This window comes from Protobothrops mucrosquamatus, unplaced genomic scaffold, assembly GCF_001527695.2.
Source record: "Protobothrops mucrosquamatus isolate PMUCROS unplaced genomic scaffold, P.Mucros_1.0 scaffold325, whole genome shotgun sequence".
NCBI lineage: Eukaryota > Metazoa > Chordata > Lepidosauria > Squamata > Viperidae > Protobothrops > Protobothrops mucrosquamatus.
This window is the reverse complement of record NW_015386664.1, coordinates 632,085-653,818: the sequence shown is the minus strand read 5'-3', so window position 1 is coordinate 653,818 and position 21,734 is coordinate 632,085. Positions and strand designations below refer to the sequence as shown.

The following is a 21,734-nucleotide window of genomic DNA, read 5'->3' as shown; positions in this document are numbered from 1 at the left end:
ACCAAGTAACTCTGGGTTAGGGTTTTTTGATTCATGGAGAATTGCCACCTTAGGTCATGGATGGGGTGATACTGCCTCAAACAGACCCAGTACATAATCTGGGGGTTCTCCTGGACTCACAACACCTGCTCAAGGAGCAGGTGGCTGTCGTGGCCAGGAGGGCCTTTGTGCAGCTGTTTTGTACACTAGCTACCACCCTTTCCTGGGCCAACAATCTCTATTTACCTCTTGTCTTGACTACTTCAACATACTCTGTATGGAGCTGCCCTTGAAAAGCATCTGGAAGCTCCAGTTGTTCAAAATGTAGCAGCCTACACAGTTTTGTGCAGACCCAGATGGGCACACATGCATCAATTCTCTTGCAGGAGCTGCACTGGATGCCAATTTGCTTCCCAGGTGCTGATTGTCACCTTTCGAGCCCTTCATGGCTTGGGACTGGGTTATCTGAAAGACTGTCTCTTTGTCACTCTTTTGTAAGGCCCTGAAGACTTGGTTCTGCCAACAGGCCTGAGGAATCCAGATTGGGATGGGGGCCATCAAGTGGATCATTTGACTGTGTGTGGTCATCAGGGGGATGGGGGGTATTGTTTTTTATTTTTTAGACTGAGTTTTTACCACCCAGAGTCTCTGTGAGTGAGTGGGCAGCCATATAAATCATGGATGGATGGATGGATGGATGGATGGATGGATGGATGGATGGATGGATGGATGGATGGATAGATAGATAGATAGATAGATAGATAGATAGATAGATAGATAGATAGATAGATAGATAGATAGATAGATAGATAGATATGCTACTTCATCCAATCTACCGGTAGAAAATCCTCTAGACCAGTGGTTCTCAACTTTTTTAATACCGCAACCCCAACCGGTCGTAGGTTGAGGACTAAACCGGTCATAAGTCAAGGACTAAACCGGTCGTAAGTCGAGGACTAAACCGGTCGTAAGTCGAGGACTACCCAACCGGTCGTAAGTCGAGGACTTTCCCTGCCCGGGAGCGCCGCGCATGCGTGGTTCCGCCCCCTGCGCCGGCTGAGGCATAGCTGGCAAGCGGCAGAGACAGAGCAGGCCGACCACCAGCTGGCCCAGCCCATGGGAGGTAAGGCACCCGCCAGAAAAGGGGAAAAAAATGGCGGACAAAAAAAATGGTGGACAAAAAAATGGCGGACAGCCTTGCTTGGCGACCCCCATGAAATGGTCGATCGACCCCAAATGGGGTCCCAACCCACAGGTTGAGAACCACTGCTCTAGACCAGGACACCCAAATATCCATTATGACTTGATCGTGTCAGAATTGACCTTGAGTCTGTTCCTTCCCATTCTACCATACTCACTTGTTTCCAGATACTAGGGCAAGACATTGACAGCATCACATTCTACAGATCTACCCATGGCAGTCTGGTTCCTCTGTGGTCTCTTCTGCAGCTAGACTGACTTACTTCCACTGACTGTTGTTTTCTCCAAGTACCATAGCACACTGCCCTACAGGTCTCTCTAGTTTCCCTATTCCCCTCCACAAAAGTTGGGCTAGCTGGGTCCCACAGGCTTCTCTTTCCTGGTGCTCCATTCTCTAATTTTCTCCTGCTGCTGTTTCCCTTGGCCACTGGGTCCTGTTCTCACAGGGTCTCTTGCTTCACCTTGCCTCTGTTTTCAGAACAATATGAACAGGCCTTCAGCACCTTCAAGAGTTTCCTGCATGTCAGTAAGAACCATACTGCCTACCTGCTGACCAAAAATAAAGCAGCAAGCAGCTCAACCCTCCCCCAAGTAATTAAAAACGTTAAGATAAAAACATTAACTCCAACCAACATCAAGCGTTTCATGATCTGAACAGCTTCTAGATGTCATGATGAAACAAAGTTTTAGGAACTATGCAGGAAGCACCATAGATCCCACTATAAGAAGAGTATAGGGGAGTCTGTGGTGATGGAATAATGAAGAAAGGAGAAAACCAAATATTTTGGCATATTTTCCCTTACAGCTGGGAGAGATAGTTAAATGGAAATTTTCATCTTGCAAGGCCTTGCACATCTTGTCCAGCTCCCCTTTTCTCAAAATCTTTTGTAAATATAAATTAAAGTAAAAGATAAATCTTAAGAGATAGTCAAGAAAGAAGGAAGAAGTGCAAGAAAAAAGATAGAATCCATTTAAAAAAAAAATCTCACTGCTGAAATCTGGCCACTTTCCCACTAACCTATGCCAGTAACATTTCAGTCCATGAGGAAAGTCTGAGGTATGGGAATGTGAGAGTTTCAACTTGCGGAGACCTTGATGAACTCTTTCCATCCTTATAATTTTTGACATGAAATTGGTCGTTCGGCTGCCTAATTTGACAATGCAGTCTTACAGTGTTTTCTACAGTGCTGCCTACAACCCACACATAAGTGTAGATGGGAAAATGCAGAAGATGGTTAAGAAAATGAATAATGTGATGCAAAGCAAATCTAAATCCCTCTCCCATAATACTAGAAATCACTGCCATTGATTGGCACTAAATTCAAGACAGATAAAAGAAAGTGTTCCTTTACAAAGTGTGTAATTTACTTTTGTTATGTCATAGAGCAACAATAGCCATGATTCTAGATAAGTGCTTCGCAAGCCTGGGAAGATTACCCCAAATCTGGTTTTTCTTTGGGTAATGACACACCAACCCACTGCCCAGTTACAACAGGGACATTTAAATAAGGATTTTCTGGTAAATGGTTTGGGGTTGTTAAGAAAAAAAAGTTTGGGAAGCACTGTGAATCTTGGATGGTTCTCAGAAAGTATTCAATATATTCATGGAAAATGGGTTAGTCTACCGAAGATTTTTTTCATGATATCTAAATCGATGCTCAGAGACAGTATGTCACAGAGTAACAGCTGGATTTACGGATTTCTCCAGAAGTACAATATCTTTCTGATCATTCTAAGAAATAGTTTGCTGGACTAGGAAGTACTTAGATTTGTCTTTTAATAGATAAACATTAAAACAGAAAAGTAGGCATTGAGAGCACATGGTGATTTTCCTTTAAGGATACTGAAAATAAATCCCGATTAAATCTCCTGCAACCACTTCCCTTTCCCAATATGATGTCATGTTTTAAAGAAATTCTCCAGTAAAGCATATCATGAATATTAAGTAGCCAGTTCACCTCCTGTGCTGTTGCTTTTCTCACATCCTAAATTAAAATCTAACCAAAGTCTGAGCTTTGTTTTCCTTTGTTGTGCATCAGAGCCAGTAATCTGTGAGCAAAGCAGCATTACACATTAATAGATTGTTTGCATAAAGGCAGGCTTTGATGCCCAGACTACAAGTTAGCTGACTGAAAAAACGGAGGCAGCCTTTTTAATAAGTATTAATGAGAAAGGGATTAATTAGGGAGCTGGAGAGATCTGGCATGCTTAGCATGTCCCCCCTAACCAGTCTGGTGGGAAAGGAGCCTTAAGGGGCACCCAGGGTCAGCTGCTATGTTAGTTTCTATGGCAAGGGGAGACCAAATCCTTTTGTTGGGGAAAAGGTGGGGACAGTATTGAGGTCTTACATGCAAATTACAATGACCATAGAGAGGCACTATGAGTGAACAAATTAGGAACAGAATAGGAACTGTTAAGATGATTTAAGCAACAAAATGAAACAAAACAAGAAAATCCACAAAAAAAACAGAGCTGCTTCTTAGCTGGTGCAGAGTTATATCACTTAATTAGGAAGGGCCCAATATTTCATTTAAAGAAAAGTACAAATTCCACATGGGAAAAAAATTAAGTACACAACTGCTGCAATATAAGCAGAAGGATGGCATCTGATGACCTGCAGCTAATTTTACAGATCCTCTGCAACCAATCATTACCCCCAAGAGAGTCGGTTTGGCCTAGTGCAGGGGTAGGCAACCTCGGCTCTTTTATGACTCATGGACTTCAACTCCCAGAATTCCTGAGTCAGCTATGCTGACTCAGGAATTCTGGGAGTTGAAGTCCATGAGTCATAAAAGAGCCGAGGTTGCCTACCCCTGGCCTAGTGGTTAAGGAACCAGGCTAGAAAACAGGAGGCTGTGAGTTTCAGTCCCTCCTTAGCCAGGAAAGCCAGTTGGGTGACTTTCGGCCATTGACTCTCTCTCTGCCCGACTCATCTCATAGGGTTGTTGCGATGGGAAAAACAGGAATAGGGAGGTGTGTGCTGGATATGTTCATGGCCTTGAGTTATTTGTAAAAATACAGGTGGGATATAATAAAATAAATAAGGGAAGAAAGGAAGCAGCATAAAGAAAGAAGGGTCTCGGCACTGCCAAGTTTGGGTTCAGATTGTCAAGAATGTGCAGTAGAAGATTTCCCGCACTAGTAGAGAACTGAATTAGATGATTTTGGAGTTCCTTTCAAAATTTACATTTTTACAACCCACTGAGAATTCATTAATCATAGCCCAAGCTTGTAACTTTCAAACCTATTGCTGCTCTTAAACACAGGTAACCTGGTGCTCTCCAGATGTTTTGGACTTCAATTCCATTTGATCTCAGTCAGTATTGTGGTTGATTCCAAATTTGTGACAAGGGTAGAGGGAGTTTTTAGTCCAAAACAGTACCAGGTTCCCTGTCAGTGGCCTAAACAGTTTTTTTTCCCAAACAATTCTCAGTTTGCTGAATTTTATTCACCATCGAGTGTAACTTCAAAACAAACAGCGCTATTTTGAAACAGCGACTGCCCTACTAGAGCAATGCCATTTTTGTCCATCTTTTGTGTGGCTCTAGGTTTCATCCTACCAAATGACTCTGATTCAATAATCAAATGGCAAAGCTCATTTGCCACCTCTGTTCATTTCAATTTCCTTCCCAAAAATATGTTTTTGTTCTCAGAATATAAGTAGGAAAGCATGTGAAAGGGGATTTTTTTTCTCTCTTTTGCAAGCTCTTCACATTGAACATGAAGTTGTTGATAAGGGGCATATTTGCAGAAAAAAAAGTAAATTTCTAGTATCTACTCAAGCAAAATTTTTGTGGTTGCATTCCTACGGCATAGATACGAGCCACATCAGCCACCCTTTCAAACAGTACAATGGGTTGCCATGGAGATGGCTGCAATGTCACAGTAGAGCGAAGCAATGTGCGTTTGTGGCTTGAGAAAGAAGGCTGGAGATTGGGAGGCTCATCTGTTTTCCCATAAAGGAGGGTTAATTGGAATTCTCTGCTTGGGAGGCACAATTGCTTGCAGGGGATGGTTCCCAGTATGGTATAGGCCTAGAGACAGTTTTGCTGAACTGATTGCATTTTAAGTGACCTATTATTAATAATTAGGGAAATGTCCATCATGATAAGCTGTGTGGGAAGGAAGGAAGCGATTGATTGCCTCTGCTGAATGCAATCTTCTGCAAAAGATTGGGCTTACCGCTTTGAGTATGGCAGAGACATTTTGCCTTTATAGCAACAATACAATTCTGCCGAGTGCCAGCAGTTCAATCCTGACCGGCTCAAGGTTGACTCAGCTTTCCATCCCTCTGAGGTGGGTAAAATGAGGACCCAGATTGTTGGGGGCAATAGGCTGACTCTGTAAACAGCTTAGAGAGCTGTTGTTAAAGCAACTGTGAAGCGGTATATAAGTCTAAGTGCTATTGCTAATATGTACAAATACAGGGATATATTTTTGCCACAGAGGTATGCATCTTTAAGTGCATGTGTTTTCTTTCTCAAATCACTCTTTTAAGATATATAAGATACTTCATATATCCCATACAATGGATAATAGGTGCTACAATGTAAAGTTTTAAAGATTTTTGTAGTACACAATATCTCCTTTTAGGGTTTCATAAGAGGTTGTCTTGTTTTCACTGCAGCAGCCTTACTCAACTATCAATCTTGAAGATACTCCCTTTTATTACATTGCATATAGGAATACCTCTATTTGTTTTATTTAAAAAAGTAAGCAGGTATATCAAAGACAAGGAAGGTTATTTATTTTTACCCCACCCTTATTATTTTTATAAATATCTTATTGGCTAAAAGAGAAGAGTATTTAGTCTGTAGTCCTCCACTGCAGTGAATCAAAAGTGTAGGTTAGACTAGTGTTTTTCAACCTTGGCAACTTTAAAAAAGTGTGGACTTCAACTTCCGGAATTGGTCAACCAGCATGCTAAACAGAAGAATAACATTTTAAGCAAGATCGTCCTTCAGGAGTAACTGGCTAATCCTGACTGAGTCTCTCAATTCTTGATTACAGCACATCCTTCAAGTCCCAGATGCAGATGCAAGCAAGGGTGGTTTATCCATTAACCTAGTCCTATACAAACAAACTACCATGACAAACAGAACAAGAACAGCTGGAGTGGCAGACGTTGCCCAAGAAAAATTGACTAATGGTTTAATGAAATGACATTTATAACTCCCCGTAACAATTTGCATGATTTACACTCAGATAGGGGAATCATTGATAACTTGTTATGTTTATATTGTGCTTCTACTTCAGGAGTTCAAGGTGATGCTCCCTCCTGCTACTTTTCACAGTCTTGTGAAGTGAGTTGGCTTAAGAAACAGTGATGGGCCCAAAGTCATCTAATGAGCCTCCTTGGTGGAAGGCAGGCTTACACCTAGGTTCCTAGTGCCAATCCAAATTAATATGAACTCGCCATCTAATGTGAACACTGAGAATTTCTCATACATTCATTTTACTTACTGTACTTCTCTCAGTGCCTACAGTGCTCACTCCTCTAAAGTCAAGCTGCATTCCACATGCAATGGGATCAATTTATCCATGCAGTTTTAACTTACTTTATTGTCTCTTGCCTGGACTGCTCTAGCACTTAACCATTCTTGGTGAAAATGCTCTCAGTCTCCTTTTGGTTCCACAAGAGTATAAGCTCCATCAGCCTGTATATTGCACAGAGAGCAAATAGTCTAAATGGCATTTCTTTCATTCTATGAAGTGACTTTGCAGCAGCTGAAATAGTCTTATTGGTCTCCAGCAAGAACACCTCAGCTGAAAGGGTTCCTAGCCTTTCCAAAACTCATATCCTGTACATATTATTTAAGTCACCTCTTTTCCCAAATTAAAAGCTTTTATTCACCCCTGAAAAGATTTCTCTCATTTGCAGCATGGCTGTTCTGCTTATCTGTATAGTTCAGGGTACAGCAGAAGCATCTTAGCTAGCTCTAAGTGCATCCCTGAAGGCAAAGATGCATTATGAACCATCCAGGCTTTTTTAGGCACCCAAGTCTTCTAGTGTCAGAACAGCAGAACGTTGCTTGCAATATATTTAGCTTTCAAGAATGGACTGAACTATATCACAACAGACTTTTATTTAATGTAAAAAGGAGAAAGATGTGCTTTCACAGCTAGAGTGGGAGATCTATTTATTCATTTCCCCCCCCCAGTGAAAATAACCCACAGATCATCTTCTAAATTAAATATAAAGGGAAAGACTCACGAGAAGAGGAGGCAAATTTAATCTAGAAAAGCCTCTATAAATTTGACACAGTGCAAGTTTAGGACTGTATTGTTGCGCAGTTCAGTAAGCATGACTCTGCCTTTACATTTGTTCCTATTTTTTGTATCTATCAGACCTTTTTTTTAGGAAGAAAAATTACTGTTCCTGTTTCACCTACCTTCTAATGACTGGAACAAAAACCCAGGGTCCTGACTGTGTACTTTTCCCCTTGCTGCCATTCTTGCTTCTCTGAAGGGCAGGACCAAGGGCTCACCTGGTTCAGAACACCCGGCTACAGAGGACAGGACATAACAATGGAAAGCTCTGGCAATCAACAGCCCTTTTTTTTAAAGCATTATCTAGAACAGGGGTAGTCAACCTTGGCTCTTTTATGACTCATGGACTTCAATTCCCAGAATTCCTGAGCCAGCTTAGCTGGCTCAGGAATTCTGGGAGTTGAAGTCCAAGAGTCATAAAAGAGCCAAGGTTGACTACCCCTGATCTAGAAGAACAGCCTCAAGATGGGGACTGTCTCTCAGTTCCTAATGATTTCATCTCAGTGCCAGAGACACGGATCAGCAGTGTCAACAGCAGGAATCATACGCTAATGGAAGCATTTGTTTGCTGTCTCATCCCAAAGGAGACAGCAATACATTCCTTTCCTTTTTTCCAACATCCACTTACTATAACAAAAATGTCAAGAGCTACAATATCCTCAAGATTGTGCTAATCCAAGACTGCTTTGAGTACACAAAGTGAGACAGAACTGAATCACATTCTATATTTCCTATCACAGGCCCTTCTCTCTCTCACTCAGGTAGGTCCATGAAAGAAACATGGAACAATTTTCCCAATGCAACTTGGTACTTTCCAGATGTCCTGAAATCTTATATCCAAGAATCCTAACTATATCTATTCTGGGAATTGTAGAAGAAACATATTCAGGAACTAGATTAGAGAAGACTGGTACAATTGGATCCTGATCTTTTACAAAATGATCCAAGCCATATGCTAATACTCCAGTTCGGTTCTCATATTTTTGCCAGCTGAGAAAGAGCAAATGAAGATAGTAAAACTACACTGGGATTAATTTAGTGTCACTTGTGCAAACACTATAGCTTATCTTGTGAATGCAGCATTCCATTGTTGCACTGAAGGAATCAGGTTAGACTTCACAACACTGGCAGCTGATGGAAGAGTAATCGTCAAGGCCTCCAAACTGAACTACTGTTTTTCACTTTTCTGAAGCATCTTCCTACAATTTACACAGGATTACTATTTAACCAATCTAGTTGCTACATTTTTTTTAGAACAGAGAGTCTCTTCGGCCATTGGTACGTCTTAGTAAGAATCATGCTTAGGAAGGTGAAGGGGCATCATCAAAGCCCTGCCAACAGCACTTAGTGGAACCATGGTTAGGGACTAAACAAGGCAGGCTGCCTCCTCCTCCCTGCCTGGAAGAGTGACAACCCTCATTGTGCCGCAGGAAGCCGTCCCTTAGTAGCTCAATCCCTCTGTCTATCCCTGGGCATGAGTTCGTTCCTACTGAATTGTAACACTGTGGAATTTGCACCAGGTAAGATCTTTGGCTGTATCTACTACAATCTATTTTAGAGGTGACTTCTAGATGGACAAAAAAAAATTGGTAGATCTTTAGTAGTAATATGGGAAATTCTGTGTTAGTTTCTTACCTGTACTGGGCCTGGAAGTGATTCTGCACAAAGCTTTGGCCCTTGGGAGGCTGAACAGTTGCCTGGGCACTTCCACTGTTGGAGCTCTCTTCCTGTCCAGATGGTGGCTGTGGAAGAAGCCAAAACAGACACTGAATAATAGGAAGTGGAATTTTGCTCTGAAACTCCACTGAGTAAAACTCTTTGTCATCTTAACTAGGCTTAACTGGTACCAAAAATCTGAATGACCATTAGATGTCAGAAAACAGTTAATATTACATTACTAGCAGGAAAGTGGATTGCTGACTTCCAGAACTGGTAGACCCACTTGTTAAAACACTGTTTAATAAGGAATGGTCCATCTCAACAGCTTTTGCTTTTTTTTCTTCTCCCTCTTTCTTTCCATTATTGTCTTTCATTCTTCACACCTTTATTCTTTCAATACGAAAAATCTGCCTAAAAGAAGGGGGAGATCTAACTAAATTGTCATGTTTGCAAACTGTCAATTTAAATATCCCAGTGGAGTTTTTAAAACACATATGCATAGACACACACATCCTGTTCTAGGAATTTGCCTAAATAAGTGAGTGGGTACAGAAATTTAATTACTAGTTTAAAATATTCAATGATTTATTTATCTAAATAAAAGACGTAATAAACAAGGTGAACACTACATGCAAAACATTGACAGACTTGTGGCTAGTTAGGAGAACTGGCATATTTAGTTATGTATAGCCCAATGCTAATCTTTGCTATGGTTTATGGTTCTATAATTAAGCAACCTTGATATGGCCACACCTAGAGATAATCCAAGCTATTTTCTTTTTAATTAATACCTTTTTGACCTTCTTCTTGGATCCCCAAATGTAAGGTGTATCTTCCAAGGTTATTGCAAGTCATGGAATTGATTTAAACCTTGAGACTTGAGGCCACCCTACGGAGTGAGCTCCCGTTGTTGCCCCAGTTCCTGCCAATCTAACAGTCTGAAAGCAGGCAAATGCAAGTAGTAGATAAATAGGTACCACTTTGGTAGGTAGGTAACAGCATTCTGTGCACCTCGGCATATAGTCATGCTGGCACACGTGACCACAGTAATGTCTTCAGACAATGCTGGCTCCCTCGGCTAAGAAACGGAGACAAGCACCATCCCCTGGAGTCAAATACGACTGGAAAGGGGAAAGCTTTATCTTTATCTATAATATCTATATCAGTGGTGGCAAACCTATGGCACGAGTGCCAGAGGTGGCACTTGGAGCCCTCTCTGTGGGCCCGCACGCCGTCACCCCAGCCCCGCCTCCCCCCTCACCAGCAGTCCCCCTGGAGGAGAGTCACCCGGGTGCGGCCCACGCAGAGCAGCGCAGCCAAGCACATGGCAGCTGGGCAGCAGATGATACTGCGGGGCGCAGGCAGAGGGCGTGGCCACCATGTCGCTGCAGGGCCATCTGCGGTGGGCCGTGGATGGCCCTGAGGGCGGAGCAGGGGCGGGGCAGGCGGTTTTTGGGCACTCGGTCTCTAAAAGGTCTATATCCTTGGTTAACTCTCATATAAACTTCTTTGCTTTCTTTTATCAACTTCTAAGCTTCTTAGACATCAAATATCTCATTATTCTGCATTTCCCTCAAGTATATAGTGCGAGCACTTTCCTCTGTAAAATTAGAAGCTGCCTATTTTCTCCTATTCCCAGATTTTCAATATTTTTGTTGTTTTGTTTTGTTTTATATCAACCAAGCATAAAAGATAGAACAGAATTTGTTGTACATACTACAAAGGAAATGTACTAAAAGGAAGTTAGTGAAAGAGACAAATTGTCCTATATTTCAGGAGGAAATATTTGCCTAAGTGTCCTTTTTTATTAATAGAATAAATTATATCACTGTGAGTAAAAGCAATCTTTTCCATTTGTATCCAAGGCTAGTAGGGGGATTTTTACATTGTCCAATTGGTATGCAGCTCCTGCTGCTTCCAAATTATTTTGACATAGTTGACCCTTCTATTTGCAGCAATAGCATATGCATGCATAAGCCAGCTACCACCATTAAAATGCTGGTCCACTGGCGTAAGAATTAAGGATGCAATCCAGATATTGAATGTGATTGCTTCCTGCTATCACTTGGGCTTTGAGGGGTTTTTTTTTTTTTCAGACATCACCAGTACCCTAAAATAGCAACATATGAATTGGATCTCAGTGACCTCACATGCCAAGGACTACACTGTTCTTCCCGCTAAGACAAAGGAAAATAATCTTTTAACGGGGTTGTGAAATGTAGCAAGATGAAGAGAAAAGAATACAGGACGCCATTAATCAGGCTGTTTAGGCTGTCTGTAAAAGCAAAGGAGTGGATGACTCTTGACATGCAAAGAAAAACAGGCTAGAAGCATAGCAGTTTACTGGCTAGTAAATTTTGTAACATTGCTTATGCAAAAACAGGCGTGTGTTTATATATTTAGAACAATTTTTTAACACTATAAGCCAATTCTTTTTCTGCCACAGTTGTGCAAAAATTTAGGCATCTCTGGCCAAACTGTGTGAATCTGTGTAAGAAGAAGCCAACACAATTTCTAGCAGCTACAGAGTTATTCATAACATCTTTCCCCAAATGTCCACAACTTATGTGCTTTTGTTCACAGATTCAAAAAAGAACACTGTGAATATGGCATGTACAGAAGTTGGAACATCATTCTAGTTGATCCAGTGATACTTTTTTCACTGTACTGTAAAGTTGTTAATACACTCCAGAAGTTGATTGATTTATTAGGCGAGGGTACCATTAGCATGGCAAAGACAACTTCACAAGTGAACAAATACTCCAACCTTTCTAAACTCTCAATCTACTTGCGCAACTGTAGGCTTCTCTAAGCAGCTATCTGAGAATTTAAAAATAAAAATAATTCACTCTTTTTTTGGGGGGGAGGCTATTAAAAACCCCTAAATGCTTTCAGCTACCAACTTCAACTTATTAAAAAATGGAAATTACTGACATGGTCAAAAATATGGATACGCCTCTACTTCCCCCCCCCCAAAAGAATCCCAATTTGCTGTGAAACTGAGACAAGTAAATGGCATCCACCTTCTGTTATTCATAATCCACAGAGCAGACACTTTGCTTTTGATGTATGATTTAACATAGTCTTGCAAATAATAAAACATGAAAATGGTCTGGACATAATTATAGGTACCTCTTAGAAGTTAGAAGACATTATTGGATTTTAGTGATCCCTCAAGTAGACTATTTGCTTTAATTAGCATCACGGGTGTCTTCAATCGCATAATCAGCCACTGAGCTTATGTGAGTAGAGAGAAGTACTCAAGTGTTTTGGGTCACTGTGTGCAGTGAACATGGACAAGAAAAAGAAAAGCAGGGAGTTGCCTGAGGAGGAAGAGAAAAAGCTAATAGCCCCTGCATGGTAAAGGCTACAAAACCTTCTCCAAAGAGTTTCATGTTCTTTGCCTATGGCTGCTAATATTATCAAGAAGTTTAAGGTCCATGGGAACACAGCCAGCCTCCCTGAATGTGGCCACAGGACAAGAAGCAACGGATGGAAACTAATCAAGGAGAGAAGCAACCTAGAACTAAGGAGAAATTTCCTGACAGTTAGAACAATTAACCAGTGGAACAACCTGCCTCCAGAAGTTGTGAATGCTCCAACACTGGAAGTTTTTAAGAAGAAACTGGACAGCCATTTGTCTGAAATGGTATAGGATTTCCTGCCTGAGCAGGGGGTTGGACTAGATGACTTCCAAGGTCCCTTCCAACTTTATTATTATTATTATTATTATTATTATTATTATTATTATTATTATTATTATTATTGTTGTTGTTGTTGTTGTTGTTGTTGTTGTTGTTGTTGTTGCTGCTGCTGCTGTTGTTGTTATGATTATTATGTTTATTATTAAAATTGAACCCAAACTGTAAATGATAGTTCGAATGGTAGAGGAGGAACCAGGGAAAACTTCAAAAAGGATCTTGGCAGAGCCCAAGATCAAGGTACAACAATATCAAGTCACCATCTGTTGCCATCTGACTGAAAGTGGCTCCCACAGTAGAAGATTCAAGAAGACCCCACTCCTGAAAGGCACAAAAAAGCCAGACTGGAGTTTGCTAAAGTACATGTTGACAAGCCACAGTCCTTCTGGGAGAATATTCTTTGAACAAATGAAAGAAAATTAAAGCTTGTTCATGCATCACTGAAGAACTATGTTCACAGAAAAAATAATGCTTTTAAAGAAAAGTATTCCATCCTTACTGAGAAACACGGAAGATGCTCCACAATTTTACAGAGTTACTTTGCTGCCTCTAGCACTGGGTGCCTTTAAAATAACTTGTTAAAGAGTTTAGCTGGCACTGGAATACTTGTCCACAGCCCCACAGTTTATTGTTGCTTACACCATAATGATCTGCAAGAGACAAGGAAACTTTTCATCCAACCTCACCACAAAAATAATGATCTAAAGTATGCAACAAAACAGAAAAATCCTAACAAGCCTGAAATGCTTTAGAACGAGAGTTTTGGACTAATAAAACAAAATTTGAATTGTTCAGCAATAATAATGCAGGGTGCCTTTGGATAAAAAAAAGGTGAAGTGTTTGAACAATGGAACATTTTGCCACCTAATATGCTTTGGAGCTATGTGGTGGAAGGTAGAATAGATCCAATTAAATATCATATTTTAGAAGCTTGTGTCCCATAGTTTCACAAAAATGATGCTGAAAAAAGGCTACATATTTCAAAAAGACAATAATTTGAAACATGCTTCCAAATCTACCATGAAAGATAAAGATTGGAAGGGCCTTTATATTCTCCAGATTTGAATACTGCTGTTAATTTTAAAAGAGACCTCAAACATGCAAGAAAACTGAAGAATATTTCTGAATTAGAAAAATTCTTCAAGGAAAGTAGAAAAAAAAAATCAAAAGCAAGAACAGTAAGACAATTCTCTGACTACACATGTTATAAAGAATTGACTGAATATGTGTCCAAACCTAGGTGCCTGCTATAATCACTATTCTTTCATTATGAATTTATAAACAAGTACATAAATAGAAGTTTAACTTTGTACTATGTAGAAGTGGTGTAGGCTTCTATTCTCATAGGGAGTACATTAATACATATAATTTGATCAGGAGTGCCTAAATTTTGCTTGCATCTGTATATGGATGCAGATAAGTTCCTTTCTTATACCTGCTGAATTCCAGATTGGAAAAACAAAATATATGAATCAGACACTATTTTTCAGTGAGATGAGAATTGATCTTTTAGGCCTGAAGTAGAGTGGGCTGGATACATGCAATTAACTTAAAATAGAAGCCTATTTTAATGTAACTATGGCTAAGGCTTATAATCTTATAAACAATCCAAATGCCTATCTCAGGCATGTCAAACTTGCGACGTCATGTGACATCGCGTGACGTAGCGCGGCTTTTTCGACATCGCGTGACGTAGCGCGGCTTTTTCCCCATTGCCGGCAATGGGGTGGGCACGGTTTCGGCATGATGCATCCGGCCCGCGGGCTGGCAGTTTGACATGCCTGCCCTATCTTGTTTCAATTATATTAGTGTAAGTACCAGGTCACAGAAGCAGTGTTGAATTAAAATTCTATCAAGATAGTAACAGTGCACAAACATGTGCACATAAGAGCATTTAAATTGAGATAACATGGTTTACATGGTTAACAGTGTCACTTATGTCCAATTTACTTAAATGGCTCTCAGCCTTTTCCATACACACACAGTTCATGTATTTGCAACTTCCATGAGACTCATCTAGACTGTATCGAAGGCAGCAACCTTCAAAGAATTCTCTGACATGTTATTATTGGCATTAGCCAAGGCCAATCTGGCTGGGAATTCTGGGAGTTGTTGCCATTAAGTTGGTGAAGATAATTGGTGAAATAAAACTCAATAACCTATTATTATCCCTAATTATAGGTTCAACTGAAATAGCAATCTTTCCCTTCCAAGATTCTAAAGACTGGGAAGACAAGGAAGGCACATTCCATTCTCCTCTTTTATAAAATGCCTTAACTTTAGAATTCCTGTACTGCAGGAATAGTCATCAAATAACTACTTAATGAAGCAAGAAAATAAGCTACCTTTACTGATAATAGCAATCTAAAAGGGCCTGTGGATGTGATGATATTAGACATACTTCTATTCTAAATTCCATGGCCACAATTTGCTCTTAAGCTCAAAGCAAAAATGTACAGAGCAGACATAAACAAATGTGGTGGTCATTAAGCACATCTAATGGTCATATAATACATGGTCCCAATTATATGATATAATATCCTGAGATACCTTATTACTCATAAAATATTTTGAGAAACTTTCTACCATGCGATTCTCCAACCCTTTGAGGATTTCAACATATTGGGATTTTATTCTTTTGTGCCAATGAAAAGAGCACAGATAAGTAAGGCTAGCCACAGCAAATATTTTGCAAAAAAAACAAGTGGGTGATACCAAAAATGAGAAATTTAGTCAAGAATCTAATTATAAGGCAGAGAAATGTATTATTTTATCTAATTTTATCTAACTATTTCTCCCACCAAGAACTCTGTTTATTCATGCACTGTACCCAAAATACACAAGAATTATTCCTTTTACTCATGTGTTTCACACAAAATATCACACAAATATTTAACCTTCTGTCATAATCCCATTTTCTCTGCAACATCCCACCTCAGTCTTCCCATTCCTCTTTTTATCATATTAAAGCAAGGGAGGGAGGGAGGGGGAGGGAGGGACAGAAAGAGAGAGGGAGGTTCAAGTATTTAAACTTAGAACCTGTGTTAGTTAACTATAATTCTTGGTAATTCCAAGGAGCCTAAGATTTACAGGGAGTATATAGTTCAGCAGCATCTGAAGGATCACATTTCCTGTTCTCTGATCTAACTTAAAAGTGGATGATATCAAGCATTTACTTTTGAATTTTCAGGCTATAAGGATCTTCATAATACAAAAAAGAGAAGAAAAGAACAGCATGAACTCTCCTATTTTACAAAGTAAGCCATCCAAATTCATGATCCTGGAAGCAGTTCCTGGAAAGCATCTAAAGACAAAACTTTTATGTACTAAGGCCAGTGTAACTGAAATTCCACTGAGCATTGTTTTTTAAAAGAAAGAATGTGTTTTAGGGAAATCACCAAGAATCACAACATCAGCACAAAATATATTATGCTAGCTTAGTTGATATAGACTAAAGGATAGTGCATAATAATGTTCTTACAAGTCCACAGAGATCATCTCTCAATTTCAGGATAATCTCTCTGAATAAAGCTACTTCTCATAGGGTCATAAATGAACAGCTTGATACCACAGTTGTCTATCGTGAGAAGACGAAACATGAAAATTGGGTGTCATGCCCCCAAAAGACAAGAATCTAATCTGTTGCAACACTGGAGTAGTAGAAAGAAGCACAAGATTTTAACTTTTATTTCATTATAAATGCAACTTGCATTTTATGCAAAACAATAGCTGGAATCCAAAATGGTATAATCTGATTTCCATACCATGATTTAAAATGCTTTTCATATTTATCCATGTACAAATTCATATTTTTAAGCTTCAATGTGAGGGATTTCTGCACCTGAACAATATTTCTTTCCTACAGTGAATGTATTGTTGAATGTATTGTTGAAGGAATGTATTGTTGAAGGAAAAGTCTTCATCATGGTTCGGTCCAAGCCGGGAATAAATAACATGGTGACTGCTTTAGAAAGAAGGTTGCAGTTTATTGAAGAGGAGAGCCAGACAGAAAGATGGCTCTGGAAGAAAAGAAAAAGAACACATGTAGGGAGTGGGTTTTTATACCCTCTGGGGCTCTTGAGGTTGTTTCCTGTTCCTGTTTGAGGCTTTGTATTTCCTGTGTCATGTATTTTGACCTGAGTCTGAGTGTGCCCCTTTGGCATCTGTGGTTTAATCCTATTATGTCCTGTCTTGGAGTTTGGATGGGGTATGTAGATTTTAGGTGTCTTTGTCTTCTTAATCTTCTAGCTTCAACCTTCCTGAATGGTTTACATCTGCATTTCTACAGAGCTGGTTTCTGCTTGGGGGAGGGAGACTTGGGGATATTAAAAAAAACTGGGCTTGCTTTTCTGCTTTTCTTGATTTATTGAAGTGAACAGTCAATGGATTGTTCATCTGACATAACTTTATTACTGTGCATACACATGTGACATACAATGTCAAGATAGATAGATAGATAGATAGATAGATAGATAGATAGATAGATAGATAGATAGATAGATAGATAGATAGATAGATNTGTCAACTACAGAATATTCTCCATCTAGACTAGAGCATAAGTTAGGATCAGTATTGGTTTTATATTTAGGCCAAAGAAAGACATGACTCTTTGCCCAAACTCTGATCTGTAAGCTGTTTTATTGCTGATTGCTCTGTATTAATTATGATGCTGCACATTAATACAGATTGGGTCATAAATATTTTAATTAATAAATATCACTCTGAATTCCAAGAATACAAAGGCTGATAACTATTTATGAAAAGGACATCTCTATGCTTATTGACGCCTGACTCAATTTGCATTAAACATATAGTATATATGTATAGTATACTATATACGTATGTATGTTTGTATGTATATATAGATTTGATATCTATGACATTTTAAGGGAACCTTATAAAAATTTCCACACAATTATGTGATGCCATCAGTTAATGTCCTCTTCAAGTTTGTTTCCTTTCAAACATTAGGTTGGCAAAATTTCACTTGGCCATCAACTCAGTCCCAGGGTACATAAATCAGGAGAGGTTGGCTTAGAGCAGTGGCTCCCAACCTTTTCTATACCCTGCACCCCTAGAATGCTTCTGATATATTCTCACACCCCTTATAAAAGTTTGAAATAACGGCAACGAATTATACACTATAATTTTGAAAACCCAAGTTTTCGCACCCCCTGGAATATCGTCTTGCACCCCCAGTTGGGAATCCTTGGCTTAGACCCTGTCTGCAGAAACATAATAATTACTTCTGGAACAAGAATGAATCTTCTTTTTTTTCAAAGTACTCAGTGCCTTTAACTTAAGGCAGTCAGATTTTACGTTTTGTGATTATGTTTGTCATTCTATTTCCAAATATGTAACTCCCTAGCCCACACTTAGAAACCTAGCACTAGTTGATGATACTATTATAACCTATGTTATTAAAAGACTGGCAGAGAAAAGTTTAAAAAATGCTACTCCAATGCAAAGAGTCTCATACTCTTGTACTATCTGCAAGATAGCCCAGGTCCTTGGGATTATTATAGGATGGCAATAGCTACTTGTGGAAAGAAAAAATTTACTCACTATAGTTTGGGAACAGTAGATTGAGCCATTGCTGACCGAGAACTACAGCCGTGGTGGCGAACCTATGGCACGCGTGACACAGGTGGCATGCAGAGCCCTCTCTGTGGGCACCCATGCCATCGCCCCAGTCCTAGGTCTTCAGCTGGGTTTTATAAAACCTTTTCGCTTTAGGCTTCCGCCGCCATGTGCAAGAAAAAAAAGGTTCAATCAATCAATCAATTTCAACTTCTCATGGGGAAAAAAAATCTCGCAAAGTTGGAATTGATTGAACTTTTTAGTCCCACCCAGTCTGCCATTACCACCGCAGCCACGCCTACCCAATGTGCCACACCCACCCAATGGGCCACGCCCACCCAATGGGCCACGCCCACCCGGCACCCGACGATACATAAGTGGGTTTTGGGTTGCAGTTTGGGCACTCGGTCTCTAAAAGGTTCACCATCACTGAACTACAGGCTTAATACATGTATTAAATGGAAATTGAGTAATAAAACTTAGTGGGAGATGTTCCAGGCTCTTTCTTGGCCACAGCTCTCCAGGCCAAAGAAGACAAAATGCATTCCATCAGACCTGCACATTTTTATAGCAATAGTCTGTTTCTGAGTGTTCTGAATGCAAAAGACATGCAATCTTACAGTTTGAATTGAGAAGAAGTGCTTCAGAATACAAAAAAGAAAAAAAAGAAAAAAGCAGCACCTGTCTTCAACTTAGTAATGCTGCTGGACAATCCTGGAAATACATGTAGCTGCTGCAGTGAAGAGCAAACTGCTTCTGTATATGCAATCCTATGCATTTCAAGACTGTTGAGTTGACTATTTCCAACTGGAAGTGAAATATTGTATCACTCTGACTCACGGTAATGCAAATCACTTCTATGCCTTGTTATTTGGATCTGAAGAACTAAAGATTGCTTCTCCACTGAGATGATCTGATCCCCATATCACTTGCTGGTACCTCTGCAGCTCAGGACAGGCACTTGAAGCGGCCTGCCCAAATCTGGAATTTCTACCCCTTGAAAAATGAATGCAGCATCCTATCAGGGCCAATTTATTCTAGGAGTATTTCTCCATATCTGACTCACTTGGGTGGCATATAATGCATTTTTCAATATCTCCTACTATTTCCTCTTCAGTGCAACAGATGTCCCCCCCCCAGACATCTTTTGTAATGAATCATTGCTGGATACAATTTTTGCATGCAGTTGAGTTTTGGGCATTCCGAACTAGTAGAATAATTCTTATTGATGGAAGTGACTTCAAAGCCCTAGAACTGGTTTTAAAACATTTTCCCACCCCCTTCAGCTTTGATCAGATTTCAAGAGAAGACGGGGGAGGGAGGGGGGGAGAGAAGGAACTTAATTTCCAGTTTCCACCTTACATAACTGCATACTTGCGATTAATGCACATGCCTTTAAAAAAACAAAACGCTGGTTTTTCCACTTGAATATCACGAATACACTTTTTTTTCAAAAACAAAAAAAGACCCAAAACAGGTTTTATGATCTTATATTTCCTACGGTACAAGAGCAGTATTAGACTTGTGGATTTTGGCATGAATTTAGGCTATAAACTGAAATGATAAAGTACACAAACTCCTCCCATTTCCCCTGCAGCTTCATTATATACTGAGATAGAGACAGATCTTTTCCTACTATTGATTCCTACTCTACCTATTCCCAAGTCAGCAGAAAATGTATCAATATAAAATTTGTGTTTGCATTTCTGATTCTGTCCTGATTTTCTTCCTTAGTTCCCCATTACTGATGTAACCTGCAATACAATATTGTACAGTATTTTTATGCTTTGGGCCGTATGAATTAACGATAGAAGAGCTAGTGGTTCTCTCCCAGATCCCATTCCCACCCTTATATTAGTGCAAAAATGCAAAAGGAAGCAAGAAAGCACCAAGAGCTATTTCAGTTGTGTCCTTTCCAGTATCCCCAGTTGGACTCCACAACCATCCAGAAGACTGGGAAGTTGAGTTGCAGCCCCCAGTTCTTCAGATGCTGCCACCTAACTACACCAATGATCTCAAACTGAGATTACAGCTATGTCCCTTGTGAGCTGTATCAGAAGCACACAACATCCAGACTGCTGAAAGGGGCGCTTATTTATGTCACCTTGTATCTATGTTGAAGAAGCTGCACTCATGCTGTACTGCATCAGGGACTTGATAACCGGTGAAATAACTTGCCTCTAAACAACTGAGGATCCTCCATTGTTACAGACCCAGTTAATCATGAAGCTATGTGGGTTTGCCAAGAAACACAAATTTCATCCGGTAGAACTTCTCTGGGGTGCTGATAGGAAAACTCACTGTAGTAGTACACAGAAATAAAAAGCCTGAATATGCATCTGTCCATTCTTTTAGGAAACCAGTAACAATTTCCTGTTTTAATGGACTTTGGAAAAAATTATTTTTCTCACGTTTGGATTAGTGTTACCATCCATGCTGATGCTTTCAGTCCTTCTACCTGTTGCTAATCCATTTTATTGTATACACACATACATTTATATGAATATAAAACATGCATGCAGACCCCGTATAGAAACGTGTAATTATTCAGGGCTGCTTTGAGGATCCTTGTGGCTAAACTATGGCTTATGAATAAATAAAAATACAAAGACTGCAAGAAAAAAGGAAGTTTAGCTACATCCAGCAAGCTGCATTAGTCAGCTTCCCAAATTACTGTACAACCCATTCACATCCTAACAACCAGGCTGACAAGAGCAGTCATTGTAGTTAATTACTACACAGCCAGGAGGTATTTCAGCCAATATAGCCAAATACAGAACTCTCATATTTCATTTCTAGTGTTTGTATACATTTTTCCATGGAAACTAATGGAAATAAACTTACAGGTTGATATTCAACATCAGCATTAATGATATAGTGTCATTAATATACATTAATACAAATGTATGCAGCTTCTCTTTTAATTTAAATTGCATCCTCCCTCCAATTCTGCTTGTTTTCACCAATTTATACATTTCAGCATTCATGGTCAAAAGGTAAATGGTAATGAAAGATGGCAGAAGATGGGGGGAAATGGTATAACTGCCCCACCCAAATATCTGGGAATCCACTAAGAAAAACTGACAGCATCATTGAAAGCAGAAATGTTCCACTCTATGCTGTTATGCTATTGATACTTAGGTGGAATAATTCATGCAGCTTTTTTGTTTTTTGCCTGTCAGCATCTGGAAAAAACCCAGGTTTCACCATCGTCTCCTCATTGGACAAGAAAGTCAAACCTTCAATTGTACACCAGGATTTTTCTCTGATGAAAATGAGAAATAGAAGTATAAAGAATAAATTTTCCGAGCGAGATCTTATATGTATGTTCATATTGTTCCTTGT

The 21,734-nt window shown here is 39.6% G+C and overlaps 1 protein-coding gene across 1 annotated transcript in view; it reads right to left on the bottom strand.

Annotated features, from left to right (window-relative positions):
* Positions 1–21,734, bottom strand: part of USP43 (ubiquitin specific peptidase 43) — a 111,419-nt gene that overhangs the window by 55,745 nt on the left and 33,940 nt on the right. The window contains exons 3-5 of the mRNA XM_015815207.1: positions 18,455–18,475; positions 10,552–10,573; positions 9,085–9,176 (exon numbers count right to left, since the gene is read on the bottom strand). Coding sequence (XP_015670693.1) covers positions 9,085–9,176; positions 10,552–10,573; positions 18,455–18,475 — 135 coding nt within the window. The remainder of the gene's footprint in view (positions 1–9,084; positions 9,177–10,551; positions 10,574–18,454; positions 18,476–21,734) is intronic.